General features: G+C 52.9%; 4 protein-coding genes across 4 annotated transcripts; all 4 read right to left on the minus strand.

The window, feature by feature from the left end:
• Positions 1–497: 497 nt before the first annotated feature.
• On the minus strand, positions 498–2,365 carry JN550_002897 (uncharacterized protein; the record flags this gene model as incomplete). The annotated part of the gene is made up of 6 exons (XM_049314241.1): positions 498–588; positions 645–873; positions 957–1,064; positions 1,118–1,399; positions 1,450–1,591; positions 1,649–2,365. The coding sequence occupies 6 exons, from the start codon at positions 2,363–2,365 to the stop codon at positions 498–500; spliced, it is 1,569 nt and encodes a 522-aa protein (XP_049175422.1).
• Positions 2,366–6,391: 4,026 nt separating this feature from the next.
• JN550_002898 (uncharacterized protein) lies at positions 6,392–7,179 on the minus strand (the record flags this gene model as incomplete). The annotated part of the gene is made up of 2 exons (XM_049314242.1): positions 6,392–6,606; positions 6,657–7,179. 2 exons carry the CDS (start codon positions 7,177–7,179, stop codon positions 6,392–6,394), a joined length of 738 nt encoding a protein of 245 aa, XP_049175423.1.
• Positions 7,180–16,399: 9,220 nt separating this feature from the next.
• On the minus strand, positions 16,400–18,106 carry JN550_002899 (uncharacterized protein; the record flags this gene model as incomplete). The annotated part of the gene is made up of 1 exon (XM_049314243.1): positions 16,400–18,106. The coding sequence occupies one exon, from the start codon at positions 18,104–18,106 to the stop codon at positions 16,400–16,402; it is 1,707 nt and encodes a 568-aa protein (XP_049175424.1).
• A 2,733-nt stretch (positions 18,107–20,839) lies between these two features.
• Positions 20,840–22,926, minus strand: JN550_002900 (uncharacterized protein; the record flags this gene model as incomplete). The annotated part of the gene is made up of 2 exons (XM_049314244.1): positions 20,840–22,780; positions 22,855–22,926. The coding sequence occupies 2 exons, from the start codon at positions 22,924–22,926 to the stop codon at positions 20,840–20,842; spliced, it is 2,013 nt and encodes a 670-aa protein (XP_049175425.1).
• Between the last annotated feature and the right edge of the window lie 205 nt (positions 22,927–23,131).

A 23,131-nucleotide genomic window follows, 5' to 3' on the forward strand; every position in this document is an offset into this window, starting at 1 on the left:
TTTTATCTGTAGAACTTCGTACTACTGAAATTTTACACTTTCTATTAATTCATCTATACTGTTTCTTCCGCATATTACATGGCCAAAAGATCTAAACTAAAGCGCCTCGAGATGCATCAGATAAGAAATGCTCTTGATGGTATCCGTGGTCTTGGCTGGATGACGCTCAGCAGCGCTGGGATGGAACTGATGGAGATGTGAACTCTGGTCTCTGAAATCAAAAACGGATATTTGACTCTGCCTTGTTGCCCTGATTCTTTCATGTAAGTCAATGACGCTGCAGAATGTATCCACTCTCCACGAGCAAACTTATGGCATATGTGGCAAAGAGCGTAAATTCTAGAATAGTTGGCCCTGCGCATAATAAGTTTGAAAGCTTTACATTAACACAGCAGAACACGCAGTAATAGTTTCTTAATAACAGTGGCTCAGTCGACGAACTTGAACCGTATTACATCTCAAGCATTTCTAAGATTTATTCCGAATGGCTTCTTACATCATCCCGGCGGAAACCCTTCCGTCTCGGATTTTGGCGGAGAGGAGACGCTGGTTTCTCCGTTAAATGGCTCCCGCCCATATACAACGTAACTGTGTCATAGTAAGTATCATCATGAGACATGAAGGGGACCCGTGTCAGTCTTTACCAGTTCAGGTATGTACGATACTGTGGGTTAGCGAGTTGTTTCTTGAACTGCAGAATCAAGTCTTCAATCTCCTGGGGCTCTAAACCGGCAGCCCGCAGTAGTTTCCAGCCCACACCTCGGATACCATCTGTGATGTTTCGGGAATTATAAAGTCCCACTGCCTTGAGTCTGCGTTCATCCGGCCAAGCATTGCAGGGCCACATCAGCTTTTTCTCTACGACATCGACAACTGTGAACGATTAGAACCGGCGCCACCCGCTTCTCAATGGGTTTGAGGTAGGCCTTTGGAGGTAAGTTGTACTAATGACTTACAGCCAGCTTCAACAAGCCAATCTTTGTAATGGCGGGCCGTCAGCAAATTGCGGCCCAAGGCCGCGGCTCCTTTGATAACTTCGGCCGAGTATCTCTGCATCGCAGTGCCTTTTTAAGAGTCAGTAATGTTGAAGACGATATAACATATATCTTCGAACTACCTTCATGGCTGCCATCGATACTCAAGAATTCGAGTGCAGAGTCTTGGAACTCAATCCAGCCTCCAGGAGCAAGATTATCGTAGGCGTGTTTGATAACTGTTCTGGTGTCGTTGAAGCAGGAAAAAACCATGCGGAAGTGCACATAGTCAAATAAAAATATACCGGGGTATAACCACTCAGATTCACAGTCATCCTGTACGAAGGAGCAGTTTTGGGGCGGATTAATTGGCTGAATGGCGGACAAGTCGCACCCGACCACCGTGGAAGAGGGATTCTCCTCCGCTGCGAATGTGAGTTTCCGGCAATATACGGCCAGGAACGTTTGAACCGACCGAACTGCACCGCCCAGATACCCGTCCCACAAGCTGCATCTAAAACACATTTGGGAGTCTCCGGCACCGGTGCCATGATCAACTTTCTCTTAAAGAGGAGTGAGAAACACGCGTGTTGCAGGTCTAGTCGATCCTGCTCCGCCTGATGTTCCAGAATTTAGCAGTTGAGGCACAACTCTAAAGGGGTAATTAGCCTTACAGCATCGTTTGGAAACAAATATTTGCCCTCTCGAAACGCTGAAAATGAGCGGCCCGACTCATCAAACACAGAGTTGAAGTCAATCACAGAATCTCCTGAAGATTCTCGTACGAACTCCTGATGGAAGAGCCATTCCCCGGGGAAGCTGGATTTCGCTTTCTGGCCACCTTCATTATCGCCTGCTGGCACAGAGCTACGTCGCTCTGTTGGCAATTCCGGAACTGGTTCTTGGGACATGATCCTTTCTGCAGGGCTCACGATTGGCAGGCTGTGACAGGGTTGGGCTTGAGTAGGAGCGAGAAGGGAACGGTTGGGAACTTGGTGCACTGGATCTTGTGGCTGGTGTTCGTACGAAAGCCCCTGAAACTGGAACTCCTGGCGATCAAGCTCTGTGTTGAAATTCGTGTGCCAATATTGTTGGCCGGAGATCTGACTGTATGGAAAGGTGCTGCTGAATGCGTGCTGCTCGCGCTGTCGAGTGTGTCCACAAGGACCGGATAGATCTGGAAGGGGATACGTGTAGGTTGTTGTCGAATGTTCTGCCGCCACGCCAAAATTCCCTTCCTGAAAATAACCAGATGCGAACACGCCGTTGTTTGTCAACTTCGATGGAAAAAGAAGCGGCGCCCTAATTGTATTTTGTATGTTCGAGCCTGTCTCATTGTGGAATCCTTTTTTCTGAAGATTAGCTAGCTTGGGCTCTTTGGGTGGAGGCATCGTGTGCTGACGTGGAGAAAATTTCGTCGGTCACCGCGGCGGAAGCGCGCCCGTTCTTCTTATTGGAGTCATGCGCCCCTGTTGTGCATCTTGATGAGGGGTTGTACCTCCTTGTTGCAGGACTTCACCCACTGGTAGATGCTATCTAGCCGCCAGGTTTGCGCAATGCATGCATGAAGCATTGGTACCAGCCTGTCGGGTCAACTATCGTATGATGCAAGTTGAATGCATGGTGTCCTAGCCAGGCCAACGGAAACAGCGAAATTGATCGTAGCTCGTGTGAAAAATCGATAAAATAGATTCTTATCCCAGACCGAACTCAATGTTCCGATATGGCCGGAGTCGAGTAACAAAAAAGGTGAGAAGTATACTGTAAGCCTGGTCATCTAGCTGTCTGCGTTGGAACGCTAATCCATGTCACCTTGGCCCACCAGCTGGTTGTCCATGCATAATGCCATGCAATGAGGCGAGTTGAGGATGATCGGCACCCCTGCAGGAAGAAATTTCAGGTAGAAGTTTGTTGCTGCTTCAGGTAAAACTCAATGTGGGTAGCTAAACTTCGGCGTACGGTGTTGTTCAGATATTTGAGTAACAAACTTTATAGTGTATGGGATATAGAACTCGTATAGTATATGAGAATGGCGCAAGATGTGTCATATAGATGCTGGAGCATATTTATAAGGATCACCACCTTAATACAGTGACGTGATAGAATTAGGTATATCAAGTCTAGTTTCGTTATACTTGGGCACCCAAAACCGTGCGCTGGCTGAGATCTGAGAGACAGAAGCTAAAAATGAACACGCGACTCCATCTTCGGGCTTTAGTATTATATACCATAAGACAAGGCAACCAATATTCCAAAGCGAGGAACATGTTCACCCTGAAGGCTTTCTAGGGCGTGGAGAAATGGGTAACACCGCTGATGGAGACGAGGTCTGAGGAGGGCGATATATGGCTTGATTAAAACCCTCAAGATGAACCCACGCATGACAAAGCTCACGTTGTGGACTAGTTCAATAGTATCGATCAAGCAGCTTTGGATCATGGTTGCAGATTAGTCGTAACCAAAGGTTGCCGCGAGTCCTCATGGTGTTTGATTATGGACCTGGCAGCAGCTGCTGCTGTATGATGGGGTTTATTGCCACTGTCAGCTCAATTATTGCAAGAAATTGATCTTTTCCTTCCCGCCAAAACCAATGTATGGGAATCCAGAATCCGCGCGTAGCCAAGACGGTGGGCGAGTAGGCAACAGGATAGTAAGTGAGAGGCTTTCTCGGTCACACAAGCGGACGCGGGTGCACGTTCTGCGTTTGTGTAATGCTTTATTTCTCATGTATACTAAATATTCTACGTTGCTCATGGTTTTCCTATGGTTGAGCATTCCTCCTCTTAAATTGACAAGTAACGAGAGCATTAACTTGTCCAGCGGCAATTGGTGCGCCACGAAAGGTTGAGCAGGAGATTTCAACTTTCGCCGTCTGACTGTCACATGCAAAGCGATTCATGAGGTATGGGGAAAAGTGTGATGGATCACAAGTTGAAGTTGAGCACCAAAGGGAGAAGGATTGTATTCCTGGCAGCACACTGCCGGACAATGCTTAGTTGGAATAAAAGTTGGTGACTGAGGCATGGGCAGAATATGAAGGCAATCCCTGCTGATATTTCCAATCGGTGTGGAATTGCAGGAGAGCGAAATCTCGTATGATCGTACTGATCATGAAAGTATAAGTGCTTAGAGTTTGCAAACGACAAGATACCGCCCACCGGGGGGGTTCTTTTCATTTTTTTTTTTTTTCAGATAGTACCACCTTGGACCTCCACCAGCTCTGGAATATCCACTCTGCATTCCGAGCTCTTTTAATTTCCTACTCAGACGTGGTACAGACGCACTGCCATATGATTGTCATCGTGATGATGCTGCACGCAATCACGCACGGCTGAAGCCTCATGAGCGGCGAAATGCCGTAATACATAAGGTATCAAAAGCGGAAAGGAAAGGAAAACAGATAGCAGAACGAACACTACGCGGATGTTTTCCAGACATTGCAAAGGTGGATGTGCAGAGGTACATGGGTACCTTGCACATGTCTGTCTTGATGAAGCGTGGGCTGGGAGTTTAAGGCCAGCAAGTAGTAGCCAGACATAATGCCGCCCGTTCCAATAGTCAAGAATTTGGATCCTTGCGCCCCTGTTGGTTTGTCGACTCATATCGCGACATTGAAAAGGAGGCACGAGATATTGCATATGGTAATCCTGGTCCGAAAGACAATGTACATATGCGACGTGCAACCGGCGTCAATTCGGACAGGCAGGAGATACCAAAATCCTTTGTATATTTTCTATAACAGACTTTCATGTTTGCTCCTGGTACCTGACACGGACAAATCCCAGTACGCTCCCACCTCGGCCCGCCTCCGGCCCCCAAATTCAGGGTTACCCCCTGGTGCCATGCCAGAACCGTCACCAATGCGTTCATTTCGAGGGCTGTGTCCGTCGGTCTTGTCCGAACTGCCATCATTAATTCCCATGCCTCGGCGACTTGGCACACCGGAAACATACGTGACTAGTTCTTGATCCTATGCATTTCCCGAGCGATCCTCGTCTTATCCTCTTGCATCGACTGGCCGAAATTTCTTATCGAAACACCCAACTATTAAGATAAGATTAACAATACTAGCAAGCGTCCTCAGTTGCTTGTGCCTTGCAACAAGGTAGGTTGGCATGCCTATGGAGGCAAGAGAGGATATCTTATAATAGATGCTATGCTACGATAGGTTAACAGGGCCAACACCATCTAATTGTTCAACAAACAGGCTGGCATGCAGGGCGATGCTACAAGTCTCCGAGCGTGCCGCCCGATCAGCTGCAGGGGCTGCTACATCAATTTGCTTTCGCGCCAGTCAGCTATGTGCATCCAATAAGGCGACGAATCGGAACAATATTGTGCCCGAGAGGTAGTCTCGCATACACTGTCGCCTTCTGTGTATGATCCCTAAGAGTAGTGAGAGACATATGTGCCTGTGGGTTGGTGAAGACCTGATCTTCGAAAGCGCAACAATGCCTGGAGGCTCGAAATGGCTTGTTGATTCACGGGTGGCCGAGAAAATGTCCAACCATGCATCCAAAGCCCCCAAAGTGGTCAAAAGTAGCGTCACAGTACACAATCCTGCCACCAGCGAACCGTGCATGTGATGTGGCGGCTTCTGCCGGCATGAGCGAAGGATTTTTGACACCCCTTTCGTACCTACTGCTCGAAGGATCCGATCTTCAAGGATACTCTTTTTTTTGGGTAAGCGGCACGGATCTCAGTGTAACGATCAAAGGCGGAAATTGTACAAGCCACACTTTCAAGGGACCAGCACACATCAAGGCCCTGCGAGCGCTAGTACATACATCAGAAACGATTCAGGTAAACACGGGTAGTTTAGTAGACATTAACTTCAGATGCTCGTAAATATGTGTATGGGCTTGAAAAGAGGACAAAGGGAACGGTCGTAACATGCGTGATTCGCAGTCCCAGAATTCTTATCACCACGGTATGCGGTGTTAACAGAACTCCCTCCCCTGTAAACACCACTGTGCAACTTCTTCTGCCACCAAAAGTCCTGTATCATAGCGGCCTGAGATAGTATGCTAAAGAAAAAGCTGCAAAGCTCAAAGCTCACCCAATTTTGACTGAATGCATCGTTTGTGATAGTCTTCTCATGCTTGAGGTAGAGAAGAAATCGTATCTGGGGCATTAGACAAGGCACCATAGCCGATATATGCCGAACTCCAATGGAAAAGCCGATGTGTATGCAGGTGTCGTTAATATTGTTGAGTAAAGATCCTTTGAGGTAGTGTCATCTTTTTTCCTCAGGACGTACTCTATCGCCATAGAAGCCCTCCTCGCCACCTGCTGCCAAGCAGGCCAAACAGACACCTCCACCGTACACACGTGTATGTCTTTTCCAACCTACTCCCGTGTCATCTATGACGGAAATAATTTCACCTCTCACATCTACTTCCGTGGCGTGAAAAGCATCATGTGGAGCCAAAGGTAGAGTTGGACTCGAGGAAGGAAACGAGCTTGGTGAGAAGGAAGTTATACTGCCATCGTCTTCCAGGATAGAAACCGGCTGAGGTGGTCCAAGAGGTAAGGTTTTTGTATAAGACCTGCGCCTTGGAATGATAGGAGAATCGCATTGCTTTGGAAGCACCGATGAGGACGAGGAGGATGAAGTATAATCGGGATTCGGCTGGTGGAAAAAGCTACTATCCAGGTCACCTGTAGTAGACATGGCCGTACTTAGGCGTCGATCTTCAAATGGGAATATGGCCGTCGACAGTGTTGGAGGAGTCAACGGCGGCGGCGGTGCTGGACGTGATTCTAGATGTTGTCTCATGGCCATTACCATCTCATTACCGCGGTGGTCCTCCATACGAACCCCGTCTTTAGCTTCCAATGACCACGGTGCCGATTCCTTGTCACTCTTCTGCTCGTGCCCGATGCCCGCCTCTAGCTCAGAAGAAGACGGCCGCTGGTTGGCCGACATAATCGTCACAACACCGTTGCTGACTCCACGTGACCTTCCCCAGATTCCCGAAACGTAGCGTTGGGAGCTGATGTTTTTCTCGTCCAACAGGCCGGAGACCTGCCTCGATCGTCTTTTTATCCTCTTCGAACGAGCCGCGAAACTCAGTGCAAGAGCGAGTGAAAGTGCCGCGATAGCGACGCTGATGTTGAATAGAAGCCGGAGTGGGCCCCTGGGTGCCAGGGTCCAAGTGACGTTACCCTGGGTTGGCTCGAAAGGAGGATTGACGGCGGGCATTCTTCCTGTTTAAGGAAATATCCAGGGTACCGTGGTTATGTTCCGTCTGGGGTAGAGCATGCAGCAATGTGGCTTGCGCTGATGAAATGAGGGCCGCCGGAGGTGGGCCGTCGACGATCGGAGGGACTAGGGACGCCGAAGCAGGTCTGAAGGATGCCGCACAGAAAGTTGGATTCTCACACAGTAGGGAGACCCAATAAGATTCTCGTGTGAGAAAACCCGTAAGCACGAAACGGGCGACTTTTCGTCAATCAGCGGCCGTAAGGACTGCCCACTGCTGATACTTGGCAAACAGATTAGCAGACGCGGGACGACAAAACTTGTGAGTCGACTTACACGCAAACTTGACAGGAGGAGTGGCCGATCTCAAGACACCAATTCCGCCTTTCGGACGAGACGGCAGAGGCAGTTATGAGCTTCGATGAAAGAAGCACACTATTGCCTGTGGGAATAGCCAAAGAAAAAGAAACCCCAGTCGGTGGTGCGTGTAGAGTAGCTTGTCTAGACGTAATTGTCAAGCCTAACAATGGCTCAGCAGCCTTGAAAGATCACACGAGAAGAGGTATGAGGGACATTGCAGACTAAATAACAGGAATACCTTGTATCCCAATATGATAAACTGGCCACCACTAGGTCTGACCCGCGGCTGGAGGGGTCGTGTAATAATAACATGAAGAGTAAAATGACAAGCCCAGAGAGGGTGTGTCTCTAACTGGCAGTCGAGAAAGCCCTTTCCCTTTTCGAGCCCCGCGGTGGGTCAAGGTCAGTCAGCCCCAGGTCTGCCAGGCAAGTTCACATGAGACAAAAGTGAATGCTACTAGTATGCGGCGGCTTGCCGTGCCTCTATACCTGGCCAGGGCTACTGGATACCTAGGTTAGCTGAGAGGCTCGTGGGTTCGGGCAGCATGGCCAACCAACCAAGCAAGCCTGCTCGGAAAGTCCTCTGACGAGGCGGCCGTCGCATCCTCAACATGGAGGTTGGTCCAGTCGGTGGAGCATTGAGCAGGATCAGGGACAATACAACGCTCACTAGACACCGCCCAAGGGATAGTGTGGACTTCGGCAGATGGCTATGCGAGAGGGAAGCGACTCGCCTTGCACTCGCAGGCGGTAAGAAGCCGACATCTCGAGGTTCTCTCACGGGCCCAGAGGGGTGGGTTCAGTGTTAAACGAGTCCGTCAGCATCATCGCAACCGCCCACGCCGGCCGGTGGATTGACCCCATCAGAAACGCAAAGCAAAGGCCAGCTACCACTACAGCACCCTCGGCCACATTCCGTTTCATCAGCTGGGGGCAAAGTGTGAAGGAAACAGTTTAATGACAAACCTAGATCGCATGGGATAGCATGGGATATCATGGGACCCAGGCGCGACCTTCGGCGCTAGCTGGTCGGCCATGTTTTGTCGCGCCGCGAGTCTTGTTGGCTGGAGAGTCTTCAATCCCGTCATCCTGGCTGATATGTTTTGCGCCAGGCTCCCAAGGCGAGCGGCCATTGGGGTCTGAAAGTCCAAGAGGATCGTGTCCAACGCAACTGAGGGCCAAAAGTTCCTGGCAGGAAGAGAAGTTCTGACAGACGATCGTTGACGAAAGCAATCTGGGAGCCCGCCCACCTGCAATACGGGGTACGGCACGGACTAGTTACTTCGTACCGCCACAGGGCCCTATGCCGCACCACGCGCCTAGGCGGCCGGGCGGTTCAATCGTAGCTGAAGACGACGTAACTTAGCGCACAGATGGAAGATCGCCATCCGCCACAATGGAGGGAGCCCGTTTTCAGCATCTAGATCCAGCTGGCGGCGAGTCGTACTGGGTTCAACTACTAGGGACTCCCCGTCCAATCACCGAATAGGGCGCCAAGGGCTCCAGGTTTGTTCAGAATTGATTGCCAGAGATTGGCAGCGACCGGCTCGTCGGCGGCGCCAGGCCACTCCCACTCAAGACGAGAGTCATGTCCTGCGGCAATTGTCTAAGCAATCTTTTGAGTAGGCCCGAGGACTCCGTGTATACAGAGCTAGGCAGCAGGAATCGTCCGTCATCTTTTCTGCCCGAGGCCCCTTGATCCCAGTGGCCACCCGTCGCTTAGTTAGTGGGGTTTTAGTGAGCCCAAGTTCAGCTGAGCCCTACGGGTGGCCTGCGCACTAATGCGGACTTGTAGCTAATTGAACCTTCGAAAGCAACACGACGACCAACCGCACGGCGAAACTGAACCAGGACGGGAAACATGGTCAACATCTGCAGTATACAGGAGGCCTGCCAAGGAGGCTTCCGGCGGCTCACGAGCAGCCCGCGCCATAGAGTCTTGACGATCGGGCGTAGATATGTGATAGATCTGGAGGCTCAAATGTGAGAGGGGAGGAGTCTTTTCCGCCTACGTAAGACCGGGGCAGCTCAGCTGGCCAATCTGCACTCGTGCTGGATCATTTTTCCATTTGGGTCCATTGATGTTATACTGTCATAATGCCAGCCTCTTTGGGGGGCCATCCAGCATTCAGAACTCAGAGGAACCTGCACGTCGTGGGTTACTGTGAGCATGTCTCAGGGATTGGAAGCAGGCGGCACATGGGCCCCGGCACGCTACCCAAGCGACAGCCAAGACAGGTACCTACGATTTACGCTGCAGAATGCAACATCACGATGTGGAGGACGTGTACGATGGCCGCAGCTACAGTCAGTACACACGCTTCTAGGCGGACGGGGCCAAGTTGCAGATGCAGCAGCGTCGAATCGTTGTGACATGCTTGATGCGCGCTGCCACAAGTCGCAGTATGTCATTGACTATGCGCAACAGCCATACGTCGACACTCCCGGAGCTGCAGTTCATGCCGACTCATGCGCACGATGTCGCAAGCCTCAGCCTCAAAGTACGCCATCATCAATACGTGGCTTGCCATCCACCGCTTCCGAGCTGCCGACGCCGCCCGCGTCTCAGTCCATCACCGTCTTTGGGCGAATGTCAGCACGGGAAGAGGGGCGATGCGCGGCGGTCCAGTAACTAACTAGGTGACCGTGTCGATGCGGCTGTTCGTGACACTAGAACCTTGGAAATCTAGCGGGGTAGCTTGCAGCTCGCCCAGGACCAGGCCTCCAAGCGCCCCCGGACTATAACATTCGTCAGCTGAACGGCCCCTTGCCATACGCGCTGTTGTTGACCCTATTCGTCCACGCTCAACAGCCCTCCCAGGATGCGGCGACTTGCTCGCCCCCAATCAACAGCATACTGCAAAGATCTTTTGGATCACCAAGGCAATTTCTTGCATTCCCTTGCATTTCCTTGCATGCTACCTTAGCTCTTCTTGGCTGGCAAACCCAGTGTCGTCACGTGGGGATGCTGAGGGTGGTCCTCGGAATCTCGTCTATACAGAATAGCGAGTGTTGGTGGAGCACTATCACTCCTCTGCGTGACCATGGTCACGCACCGGCGCCGTACTTTCTCAAGACAGCCGTGATTCACTCCGGGCGTTTCCAATCGGCACCGCTCAGGTGCAGCGGCTACCTCTCTCACGAGATAAGTAGTGATCGTGAACGTATCCGCAAGGTCGTCCTCGTTAGGCCCTTACGTCTCCTCTCGTTCGAGGATCCAGGGCAGATCCAGACTGTCGGTAACGAATCATGGCTAGCCGCAGCCCTATCCCCTCTCACTTAGGCGACGGCATTTCGAGGTTTTCAATGTTACCGTTGGTTGACCAACAAAATACTCCATCCCACATACTCCCCCACACCGCCTTGATCAACTGGTGCTCTTCCAAGTCCTCTGCCTGCCAAGACGAGCGAAATCTACGTCTGATTGGATCTATGCCACCCGCAAGCTTTTTCTAGAACAGTGCTAGGCCCTCCCTCTAATGGATATTTGAATCTGTGATTAGATATTCGCCTTTCTCTGGCTCGATCTCCTTTGGTTGGAAGTATCCAGGGCTCACCGCTTCTCGACATTGAACGACCCGATGCTCTTATTGCAGATTATACGCACCGCAATCATCACCGATCTTTACATCAACGCCACCGTATGGCCAACTATTAAGTGGCGGTCCAATGGCGATACATGGACTTATTCCACATTTTCAAGGTGCTGCTGATGCCTATGATTGGACTAAGGAACGCTTTCGGAGTTACCTCTTATGGGCAATGCTACAACTACGACAACCTGATGATATGAATAACCATCCTTCAACTGAGAATTGCATCTACCGACTTGCATACGGCATGCACGTCCCCCGATTGACTACTTTCTGCATCGTCCCATGTAACACAGCGGCAATGTGCTTGATCAGCAGAAACGGCGCTTACTCCCCCAATATATGTAAGCATCCGTCTGACCCGCGGCTGCGAATAGTACAGGCGGTTATGGACTACAGGTAACACACAAGCAACTAACGTAGAAGCTCCGGCCTTCGGACCTAACGGGCGCCAATTGGCCAACCCCCAAAGGCCTCAGCCCTACGATACCACCATGACCTCGCCTTGGATCGAGTAGCACAGATCGAGCTTCCGTCTGACTGCTCAGCTACTCGTCAATCAATCACTCGCCAGCAGCAACCGGTGCAATGCGCGACCCCTGCTCCTGCATATGCAAGTGAAGTGCAAAGCATTGGTCCCAAGCCCACCAATCAAATTGATATTGCCAATAGGTACCTACTTTGGTAGTACCTCGACGCCTAAGATTTACTTTTTCCCTAACCGAGTTATGGCAGCACCGTAACGTCAGTCTGACAGCTCGGGCACCATGGCGATGTTGTATTCTATGACTTTGAACGTGATGCAACTGGTACGGATCCGGAACATCATCCCAAAATGGACACCTCTGGTGCTATCCCTGGTGGTGATCACCCGGATCCTTGCTGCGGATCGTTAAATGCCAAAATCCATCAATAACGACCATGGAGCATGTGATTAAGACATGGCTCACCACATCATAGGCTGCTTTACGATGTCTCGGATATCTATCCAGCCCCCGACCGGATATATCTTTGCCTCAGTCACCAACGTCAAAGCAGACAGGATATGTCGGCATGCCTGGACTTACACACGTCTCGTAAAGCGTGCTGTTTGCTCATTGGAGGCCGTACGACGACCCAATGTCCCACATGAGCCTTCGTAGATGCTCAATCAGGAAATTTACAAACCGCTTGCTCCTGAAGCCATCTCAGGCTGTAGGTGCACCTCACCTTTGCTGTCGAGCTCGGTTGCGCAGGCTTCATACAGCGCACAATTAGTCAGCCGCTTTGTCAGATGACGCTTCCCAGGCCTTCTAAGGTGCGTATTGTCAGTATTGTTTGGCTTTCCACAGCTGGATAGTTTATACGAGACGCGGCTCCTAGACACAGTGCTGACTTGGACAAGGCGTACTACGTTGGCCAGGCTGATGACATGGTTCAAGCTCCAAACGCAGGGTTCGGACCTCATCTTGAAGTTATATTTGACCGTACCGCTGTGGCACCGGTGTGAAATTGCACATAATTGCCCATGGCTGGGATGACGCCTTGCGAAGTGCAATCAAACAGACCGCCGGGATCGTGCAAATCAGCCCAGACGTTACTCCGTCTTACGCCAGCCGGAATATGTTGGCCAAAGCAGACTCTTGAGTGAGATATGAAGAGATTGATGTGTGGTTGGGCGTATGTAATCGCCTGGTTCTACCGTAGTGAGGAGCTGGATCTTACCCGAGTAGCCAGACTACTGATGAAAGCACCAGCCTCGCGGTGAGATGCCACAGCTGCTAAGAGGGCTAAATACCGTGTGATGATTCGGGTCTGAATGGCGCCGGGGCACTAGGTGACCTTGCGAACCCCTCATCCCATCTGTCTACTCTTCATCGGAGGTCAGGTCGCAGCGAGTGACTTGTCCACTCCCGGCCAACACAGGAGCAGGCAATGATTTATTGCACTTGTGGCTGTCGGACCCCCAGACCCTGCCCCCCGAGAACCAAAGTAGCCTGGGAGTCGGTCGTTAACAGATGTCTGCAGGTATTCGTTGCACAGCATGTAACGGTCGTTCGTGGCATCCGCGAGCCTTGCTTCTGCATTGACGCCACAAGGCAAAGCACCTATCTAGTCTAGGTGGACTGCAGAAGAGTCATCTCGGTCACAAATCAGCAGCTGCAAGTTCCTCACCAACAAGGCCATCAAAGAAGGCAAGGGTGCATCGAGATAAGCTCGCCAAAGTACACTTGATCGAGTTAGCAGCGGATCAGGACCGTTGAGGGAACATACACACATGGGCAGGCAGCCCCCGTAAGGCGGCCGGGGTAAGCTACTCGTTCTCACTAAAAAGACCCACCTGGTCCTGCTCGACTAGCCCGTTAGGTGCTGTGGAATAAGACGTGTGGGTCTCGTCTTACACCACGGCTGTCGGGCGTGAGCTTCACATCGTGCTGGTTGGGAGAAGCGAGGCGCGGCAATAGGCGTTAACGGAGAAAGTATGAAATGTGGATGAGGCAAGTAAATAAGGGAGACTTGTGTTCTTGGCGAATTTGTGGTGTCCGAGGAGGACACTATGTCATGGAAGAGGAGTGGCCATGCTCTTAAGAAATGACTACTAACGCCAGACAGCTTTCCGTAGTTTTGTAGGGCTGATATGGCTTGGCCCGGTCGTAGAACGCCACAGATCACAGTACATGCCATAAAATTTTGGGCTTAGATTTGAGATATGTAGGTGAATCTCTGACCTTCACAGGGCTCACTCACTGGCGGAGTGAGCAGCAGGCGTGGAGTTCTGATCACACATCCTGTGAGATGGATTTAAATCGGACGCTAATTGACAAAGGGAAGTTGGTTGGGAGTCCTATTCCGCGGAGACACACTTGATGTAATCACAGGGCTATCTGACGACAAAGAAATCGCATACCGCCACCAACACACATCCCACAGACTCACTCATATGGGCTTTTGGACTTACTGTAAACCGTAGTTCGTGAATCTCAATCTTTGTCTTTAATATGGTGCATGAGCAGTTAACTTTTCCTTCGAAACCATCTGAGCACGTAGTCCAGCCACGTGCACTACTACGCTCCATTTATGACTTGATAAAAAATCGGCCCAGTGCCAACCCCCAGTGCCAACAACACAATGAAGCATAAAACGTTTGGTTACAATAACGGCGTCTGCGCGGATGAGGTGCGAGTTCTTGACTATATGAAGCGGGATTGCCGCAAGTTGACTCCTCGGCAAGTCGTCCTTCAACATTCTCGCCGTAGCCGAACTTATTGTTGGTGCTTTCGCATTGCAGTCACGGGTAGTTTGCTGCGCTTTGAAAATACACAATGTCTGAATCGAGGATCTCGAGGTCTTCAGACAGGGGATCCGAGATCTACCGTAATGCCAGAAGTTCTCAATCCGTGCCCCGGAACAACGAAACCAACGAAAATGGACGTAAAAATGATGGACCTCGCAACAAGAAGTACAAGGACACATGGCTGGCCGAAATGTTCAAGATACTATCCCATGAAAGCCACCCCAATGGTGTACTTTACAAGCCGATCGCCAATCTCGGATTGCGGACTCTACAGATTACCCTTGCGATGAGCCTCTTTCTTGTGAGCATCGTCATCATTGCACTATGGAGCGAAGCTCCGCGAACCAACGAAAAGTTTGAGTCATACCCGAGTCACGACGTTCTTCTCTGCTGGATCCTCCTCGCTTCTTTACTAAATCCGATCTGGGCAATAACAACAATCGTCTTCGCGCGGATATACAGATATCCCTTGGCTGTATTTGCTGGCGATGTATTTGTAACAGGAGTCTGGGCTGTACCTTTCGCCATCGTTCTGTGGAATAGCGTTGGAGAAAGGCTAAATCGCGAACCCGTGAACTTGGAGGAGAAGAGGGTTAAAGTTGGATACACCATGCTTCTTGTATTACTTGTGATCGTCGCCGTAACGAATGTTATATCGACTGCGTGGTCACTCGTTTCCCTCGCTTGTTGGAAAGGACGGAAAGGAAAAACAGCCGAAAAGGTCGCCAACCGCATGACCGCGTGGGGATCACCAAGCAACCAGGCAAATCAAGATTGGCATGGTGAGGATACTGGCCACCCATGAGATGGACAGGCAAGATAGCTTGAGGAACGAGGTGGAGGCGAGCAAAAGTACAAAGCTTGGACTGACTTGAAGGCACTTGCTAGATGCTGTCCTCTGCTTCTTACAATCCGGGAGAGGCAGACAATGATTGAGAAGTGTGGCGGTTAGAAAGACGCACGGAGTTGGACGTAGCAGGGTTAACTGTTTTACTCCCTGGAATACAAGCTTCTCTATCTTCAAAACATGCGGATTGGAACGTATGACACTAGAATGATTATACGTGTCGAGTAACCAAGTGTATCCCATGACTGCCTCGCTCGACCGTTCAAGGCGTTCACAAATGCAAATTTTCTTTCATGTTGGCATACTGAAGATTGTATATGTGCCGTCAAGCTCGGTTTGCACGTACGGCTCATGTCGTGAGAACTCTAATTCTAGCTGTCATCTAGTCCCACGTTAGAACGAATGCTGCACGTTCGATGGGCTCTCAAAAAGGTTGACGCGAGTAATGTGTTCCCAAGACAACCTTGCACACAGTCGCCATCTGCAGCTCATGGCAGCTGAAAACCACCTGAGCTAACGCACGTGCAGTCACATCGAGGCGACCGACGCGGGACGTCTTACTGCATCGGGTCGTGTTCGTGGTTTTTTCAGCTCGGTAGTTCAAGCCGATATGCACAGCAGACGAACGGGCCGGAGTGGCACGTGGTGCAGAGTGCATAAATCAAGCTCTCGATTATGGCGCCAGGAAGACCAGTTGTTTGGATAGACCTAGTGGCCGGCTGGAGGAGGAGGGGTTTGTGTATCAAACCGCATGAGCACCTGACTACGCACGTAAGACCACGTCGTCGTGAAACTGTAGCCCCGTTATCGCGACCGAGAGTGATAACGCCATCGTGTTCTCAGAACGCCATCGTCGTATTATCCGACAAATGTGAAGGCACTTTCGGCTCTCCTGTGTCAGCTCCATGGCCGACCTAGCCCTCTAGGTGTGTATAGCCAAAATGTGGCATGTCTATGATAAGCACCCAAACCCCGAGTGGATGGAATCCCGTACGAGAAGATGCCCTCGCCCTCAAGGACGTCGTGAATAGCCCAGAGCGCCGCCCAAATGCAATGTAAATCACCCGCCTGATCGTGTCGTTAAGCCTGAAATTTGATCCCACAGATGGCCAAGTAGTACCACGCTGGAGCACCAACGACGGCAGTCTAATCATACCGATCCGCATCCTTGTCACTATCGCTGTCCCATTCCGCTTCCACACCGCCTGCGACGGCTTTCCGTTCGGCGTCCTCGACCATCTCACGGTACGTACTCCAGGAAAGCATGCCGAAAGCAACGACAATCATCACACCGCCGGAAACAGCCGCCAAGCTCAGAGCCTTGCCCGTCCTCATCCAGTCCACGATGGCGACGATGAAGATGGTCAGCAGGGCCGCGACCGAGCTGAGAACCGGGCTCGTCAGGCTGATAAGGACCAGGAAGGAGCCGGCGAAGGTGGCGTTCATGACGACGCTAACCCACAGATACCAAGCCGTCTCCCCGGTCGGCAGCTCGAAGGTCTCCCAACCCAGCATATGCAGGAGTGGAAGTGGAACCCACAGCACCGTGAGCGTGAACAAGCCGATGCAGCTGCCAAAGGCGTTGGCGAAGATCATGCCCCGCCCCGCCGAGACCCCTTCGGGCGGACAGGCCCATCTCTTGTACAGCACCTCGTACAGCCCATAGAGCACGCTTCCGACGCCGATGATGAGGTTCCCCAGGAACTGGGTACCTGCGCTCTTGTCGGCGCTCTGGCCCTCGGCATCCTCGGCATCCTTGGCGTCGCCGTACGCCACGACCAGAACCCCGACGATGGCAATCATGACGGCCAAGCTCTTATCGAGGCGCAGCTTCTCTTTCAGCAGCGGCACGCTGAATGCGTAGGCGAAGAAGGCCGAGCAGTTGTAGATGGCCGTCAGGTCGCTGGGGGTGGTCATGTCAACGGCGAGGTACCAACTCAGACCCGCGACGGTCAAGGCGCTCGTGATGAAGGCCGTCGACTTGATCAGGTAGGGCCAGGGGCTCGTGTTGGTAATGTGCCTGGGAACGTCCAAGTCCTGGCTCCTGATCATGTGGGTCGTGGTCCGGAGCAGGTGGACGTGCCTCCTCCAGAATGTCTGCCAGGGCATGTTCCACTTCTGCACGCGTAGTATGACGAGCTGGACAGGCCAGAGCATGGACCAGGACCCGTGGGTGAGGTAGAGCATGCAGTAGGCCTTGTTCCAGCCCAGATCCTGCTGCACGTAGGCGGCCAGCTCGGTCTGGATGCAGAAGGAAACCAGCGACACGACCAAGAATATGGAGGCGTAGACGTACTTCTTGCGTGCCGCCATCTTGGCCTGGGTGTCGGGCGATCGGGAGCGCATCGTGGAGCGCCGCGAGAAGGTCGGACGCTGCGCCGGATGGGTTGTGGCATTTTGGCTGCTGTTGCTGCTGGTCGGCCGGTTCAGCAAGGGAGACGGGGATCGCGAGTGGTTATAGCGCGCGCGCCCTCGCTCGTCGTCTGGCTGAGACAACAGGGGCTGGCCAGAGCGGCTGTCTCCCTGGCGGAGCAGAGCAGGCCGCTTCGAGTCCATGTCTGCGTACTCGGCGTCGTCGTCGTCGTCGTCGCTGTCGTAATTGTATACCGTATCTCGCGGGCCGTCACCATGCGGCAGGGGGTCCTCGGACGCAAACGAGAGCCTCTTGTCAATGGCGGGCGTCCTGCCGCCGACCGTGTCTGTACCGCTGCCTATGTAGTCCTCGATGTCGTTGGACTCGCATGAGAGGGACGAGTCGGCGGGCGAGGGCTCGGGTCTATCGATACGGGAACGGGAATGCGCTGCAAGGCTCGCCGGGGGGACTCGAGACAGGCGGATGTTCTTCGAAGACATGAATGGGGTGCAAAGGAGCGTAAGAAGGGAAGAAGGGGGAAAGGAAGCGGCCCGGGATAGGGAGCGGCGGGAGGTGTAACCTGGGAACCTAGAACGAGAGGCCGTCAGGTAATTGGCACGGAATCCTGTATGCAGGTCTACACGTGGAGGTTGCGATATGCAGCTGCGCAACTCTCCTATCTCGTCCCAGGCTGCTAGTGGTCGGGGGGACATCACTGGACAGCGCTAGCCGACCCCTAAAGGGGGGACCCCGATCGCCCCGATGCGCGCCGGATAGCCCCAAACGACGCCAGGGGGACGCCCAAGAGGGGACCTCACCCGGGGACCCGCCCACCGGCCGTTCAGCCTGGCGACTCCAGGCAAGCCAGGGCTACCTTCTGGGCGGCTGTCTCGCTAAACCTTTACCCCAGGCATCCAAACCAACCACCGGGCAACCTGGAAACTGTCGTCCGGGCCCGTAGGGCTACACTGCCTACATACATACATACAGCCTGCCTGCATACATGGATGCATGCGATGGCATCATCAACGACCACCCAGAAGCCGGGAAGCGGGCACATGTATGCTGCGACTCTCGCTCCCTGCCAGCCTTGAAATTAATTGATAGTATACCGGTGTATGTTTCGTGCAGGCGCATTGCTACATTTGCCTTGTCCCTGGAAGAGACTTCAAGCCCAGGCAGCTCTGTCAGTCAGCTGGGCCCGCCGGATCAACCCCAGCCTCAGATCACATGAACAAGCTACGCATGACTCGGTCAACTGCCTCCCTCCACGGAGAACGTGATAATGGCCATGTAAACACGAGGCGGATCAGACGAAAGCCTTAATCTATGGAGTTTTGTGTTTGTGGAAACGCAGAAAACCAGGGATGGTGCAACCAACCCCGACCAGAGGGAATCGGTCGCGTGGTCACATGAAACCGTAGAGACGTCCCACGCTCCAGAGAAAACCTAGAGATCTGTTACTGCGCGTACCATGGCATAGATTACACGGCAAAGAATCATCTGTTCTCTTATACTCCACAAAGACGGCAGTAGTAAACCGAGTCAGACTCCAGCGCTATTCCCAGTCGTATGTCATGAGCCTGGCTTACATTGAAACCGTGCAGAGTTGCTGGAAGATTTGTTCGCCTTGACAGGGCCCCCAGGGCCCCAGAATCATCATGCCTTCTTCTTGCTACAGCTTCGATATTGCATATCTCTGCCCTGGTGAATGGCAGATGATGAGATGTCTGGAAGTTTTGCTCGCTTGCTTAGATGGGGACAGGAAACACGTGGCCGCTCCCAACCTCCACATGCCATATAGTAATACCACTGCTGATAGAGAGATGTCTTTAATAGTGTATGATATGAATACCAGTGTCTTAAAATTGTCCAAGATTTCTGAGGGTTATAGTAATGTTCTCCTCTCGTCCAAACCAAGCCCAACCTATTTGTACATAGTGTATCCAACAATCTGTACATCTCGACTGGCGTGCTTGACGCAAACGGGGCAACAACAAGGTGGACTATCCCGTATCGATAGCCTAGAACAGGGCTATACACCTCTTCGAAGTCTTACACGAATGAGTCACAAGAGAGTACCTCGAAGAATAGAAGAGAGAAAGCTAAACTGAGGCAAGAAAAATGCACTCAGATAAACGATATTGTCAGAAGGTAGTCCCCGCCCTCCAGATTGGCCGACTCGATCCTGGCTCAAATGTTCTTTACGTTGGATGCCTTAAGAACCCAGGCACCAGACGGAGAGCTTTGCAAACGGGCAGCAGGCCACCCACCTGCCAACACATCCAAATGAGGGCTGATAACAATAGATAGGTGCTAGAGTTCACAATCAATACTGGCCCACGATGGGTCGTCGTAGTCTTCATGTCAAGATGCCCGAGCGGTTTAAGGGGAGTGACTCGAAGCAACCCCCTAGGGGGCTATGTGCTATCACTTGGCTTCGGCCGCGTAGGTTCGAGTCCTACTCTTGACGTTTTCATTTTATTTATTTTATTTTTTGGTCTTTTGCTGTTCTTCCGTCTCTTATCTTGACCTCATTTTGTTGCTCTTAAGGCATTTATGAATATTTTTGGCTGCTTATGTTCCCATGCGACTGTGCTGTATTCCACCCATCGTCTACTGCATATTCCTGCGCCTTTGGACATCATCTTTTTTCTTAATCGCCATGCAGAGGGGTGCACTGTTTCAGCATTCTGCCAATGCGTAGACTGCATGCGCTTCCTTTACATCACTGCGTTGCGGCTGACGCTGAATCTTTTATCGATGCCATATACCACCACCCCCTCGTTCACGGCAGAACACTGCGCAACATGTTGCTTTTCCTCGTTTCTCCCTGCTGAAGCACTATTCGCCTGCGGTATATGACTTGTGTGCGTTCTACACTGCATCAACATTCGAACTACATTGTTACATCAAGAAAACTGGCACGTTGAGGGCAGTGTCTGTATCGCACATCAAGTCATTCCATTTCGCTGTAAGAGCAATCAAGTCTGAGCCTCGACGCCGCAAGAGACCACTCGCGCCGTGGCATCGAAAGACGAAAGATACCTGTCCGTTTCCTCGGCCTTGCCAGGCCAACTGAGACACCCTCGGAACGCCAACAACTTGATAAAAAGATTTGCTGTCGAGTCATGGAAACGATGAAAGAACCACATTCGCCGACATCTTATACACGGAGCCCTACCTCGGCGCTATTAGGGGAATTCCTGCCTGCCTGCTGAGATAACCGAATCTCAGCATATCATCATAGCGTCTCCAGTTGGCGCTACTACGGCATCCTCGCTCCTTTGGTCCTCCATCATCTCAATGAGATCATCCAGGTTGGCATCGAGACTCTCGGCATCGGTGTGGTCGAGACACTGCTTCAATAACCTCCTGTACTTGTCGATCTTCTCGCTCGTACCCGACATGCCGAGGGCGTCGACGTACTCTTGCTCGACACGTTTTTGTTCGGCAACAAGTGCCCGCAACTCATCTCCCAGCTGTGTCCGTGCCTCGGCCGAGTCATCGCCGGCATCCGGGCTACCGTTTAACATGGCGAGCTGTTGCTCCACGGCCGCATGGACGTGGTGCCTGTTCTGCCTCGCGACTAGGTCTAGCACCTGATGCTGCGCCATGGTTGCGTCGCCGACAGCTTTCGCAGCGACTTGCTCGCTCTCGAGCTGGCGTTCGAGGGAGGCGATCTGACTCCGCACTACAGCCAGATCGTTCTGTGTGTTGCCTAGAATGCGGCGCGCCTCAACCTCGGCGTCGTTCTTCTCCTTCCACTGCTCGTCGTACGAGCGAGCGAGGTCCTGGAACTTTCCGAGCACTAGGGGGGTGATCTTGTTCTGCACCGTATTGGCGGCACCTGAATTGTAGGTGACAGCGAGTTTTGTCACCGACTCGTTGAGGGCATCACGGAAGGAGACGTGGCGTTGGGACTCGGGGGCAAAGGGAGAGGAAGAGCGCTGGGGCGCCCTCTCCTTGGGACCTTTGGAGGCGTTAAGTTGCTGGATCAGCTCCTCGGCGCAGGTACCCTCTACGTTGGGGATATTCGTCGACGCACCGCGACCGAGGAGGGCCCGCACGCACTTGCGGGCATTGCTCTGAGCGGCCAAGTGCAGGGCCGTGTTCCCTTTGCTATCTTGGCAGTCTATGAAAGCCTGGACAAAGTTGGGGTCTCGTTGTTCTTGCAGTCGGTTCAGGATGTTGTCGAGATAGTAGCGTGAGCACGAGTGGCTCACGACGCGGCCACTCTTCATCATGACAGCATGGTGCAGAACGGTGCAGCCAGCATCGTCGGTCACATCGACCGTGTCAAAGAGCTCCTTCAAGACGGCGGGGAAGGTCTGCTTCTCGTAGCAGTTTGTGAAGTAGACGGCGCGCATGAAGGGTGTCTCGCCGCGGATATTCTGACAGTTGAGACTGGCGTTGAAGCGGCGCAGCTGCTTCATGACGTCCACGTCGCCCATGGCGCTGGCCCAATGCAGCGACGTGTTCCGGTCCGTGTCGATGAAGTAGTCGGGCTGGAAGTTGGGCGGCGGCTCGGGGCGCATGGTGGGGCCCTCTTGCCTAGAGAGGAGGAAGTAGTCGAGCAGCTCATCGCCGTAGATGGCGTGCTGCTGCTCGGTCAGGTCCTGGATCTGCTCCTCGCGCTTGCGCTTGCGGTGGCCGGTCGAGTAGTGCGACATGTCGTGGCGGTCATCCTCGGCCATGTACGAGGCCGAGGCCACGGTGAGGTTGTCCGGGGTGTCGTCCTCGTTCATCTGCTGGCTGGCGTTGTCGTACTCCTGCGGCTCGGGGGCGGCGGGAGCGGCGGCGGGGGCCCATTTGGGCACGGCGGGCTTCGCCCTCGGGGCCTTGGGCTTGCTGGCATGGCGCGGGGCCGGGGGCGGGCTCTGGTTGCCGGGGACGAACTCGAAGATGGGGCGGATCTTCTCGTAGCAGTTGTTGCGGCGGGCGAGAGCCTCGCCGGCGGGCAAGGGGATCCAGGTGCCCTGGTACTTTCCGTAGCCGCCCTGGATCTTCTCGTGGGTGTCCTTCTGGACCTCGCGCTCGAGGATGCGTGTTCGGGCGGGCTTGTCGAAGCCGGCGGCTTTGAGGATGTGTGTCGCGTTGATCCAGTTGTCCTGCCTCCTCCGCATGACATGCTCCTTCATGTCACCGCCAAACTGGAACTCGTACACTGGGATCTGGCGGGAGGGTCAGCCATGTCAGCAAAGACGACGATCTCGCAGGAACAGGGTGTGGGAGACGGGAGACGCACACCACTGTAGGTTGCGCTGTAGATGCCGGGCCCCGTGGGCGCGGCGGGAGCCGGGGCAGCTGCCTTGACCATTGTGACCGTTGTCGGGCGTGGCCGGCGCCGGTGGAGAGTGCGGAGGCGTGTGAGGGCGAGCGAGATGTGACTGGCGACAACCTACTCGCGATGCAGGCGTGGCGAGAGACAGAAGGGGGACGAAGGTGGCATGAAGCAGCAGCAGTAGCAGCGCAGTAGTAACAGGAGCAACAGCGGCAACAACAGCGCAGTCGACCAAGTCGCA

This window comes from Neoarthrinium moseri (assembly GCF_022829205.1).
Source record: "Neoarthrinium moseri strain CBS 164.80 chromosome Unknown scaffold6_Wmoseri_CBS_16480, whole genome shotgun sequence".
NCBI classification, from domain to species: domain Eukaryota; kingdom Fungi; phylum Ascomycota; class Sordariomycetes; order Amphisphaeriales; family Apiosporaceae; genus Neoarthrinium; species Neoarthrinium moseri.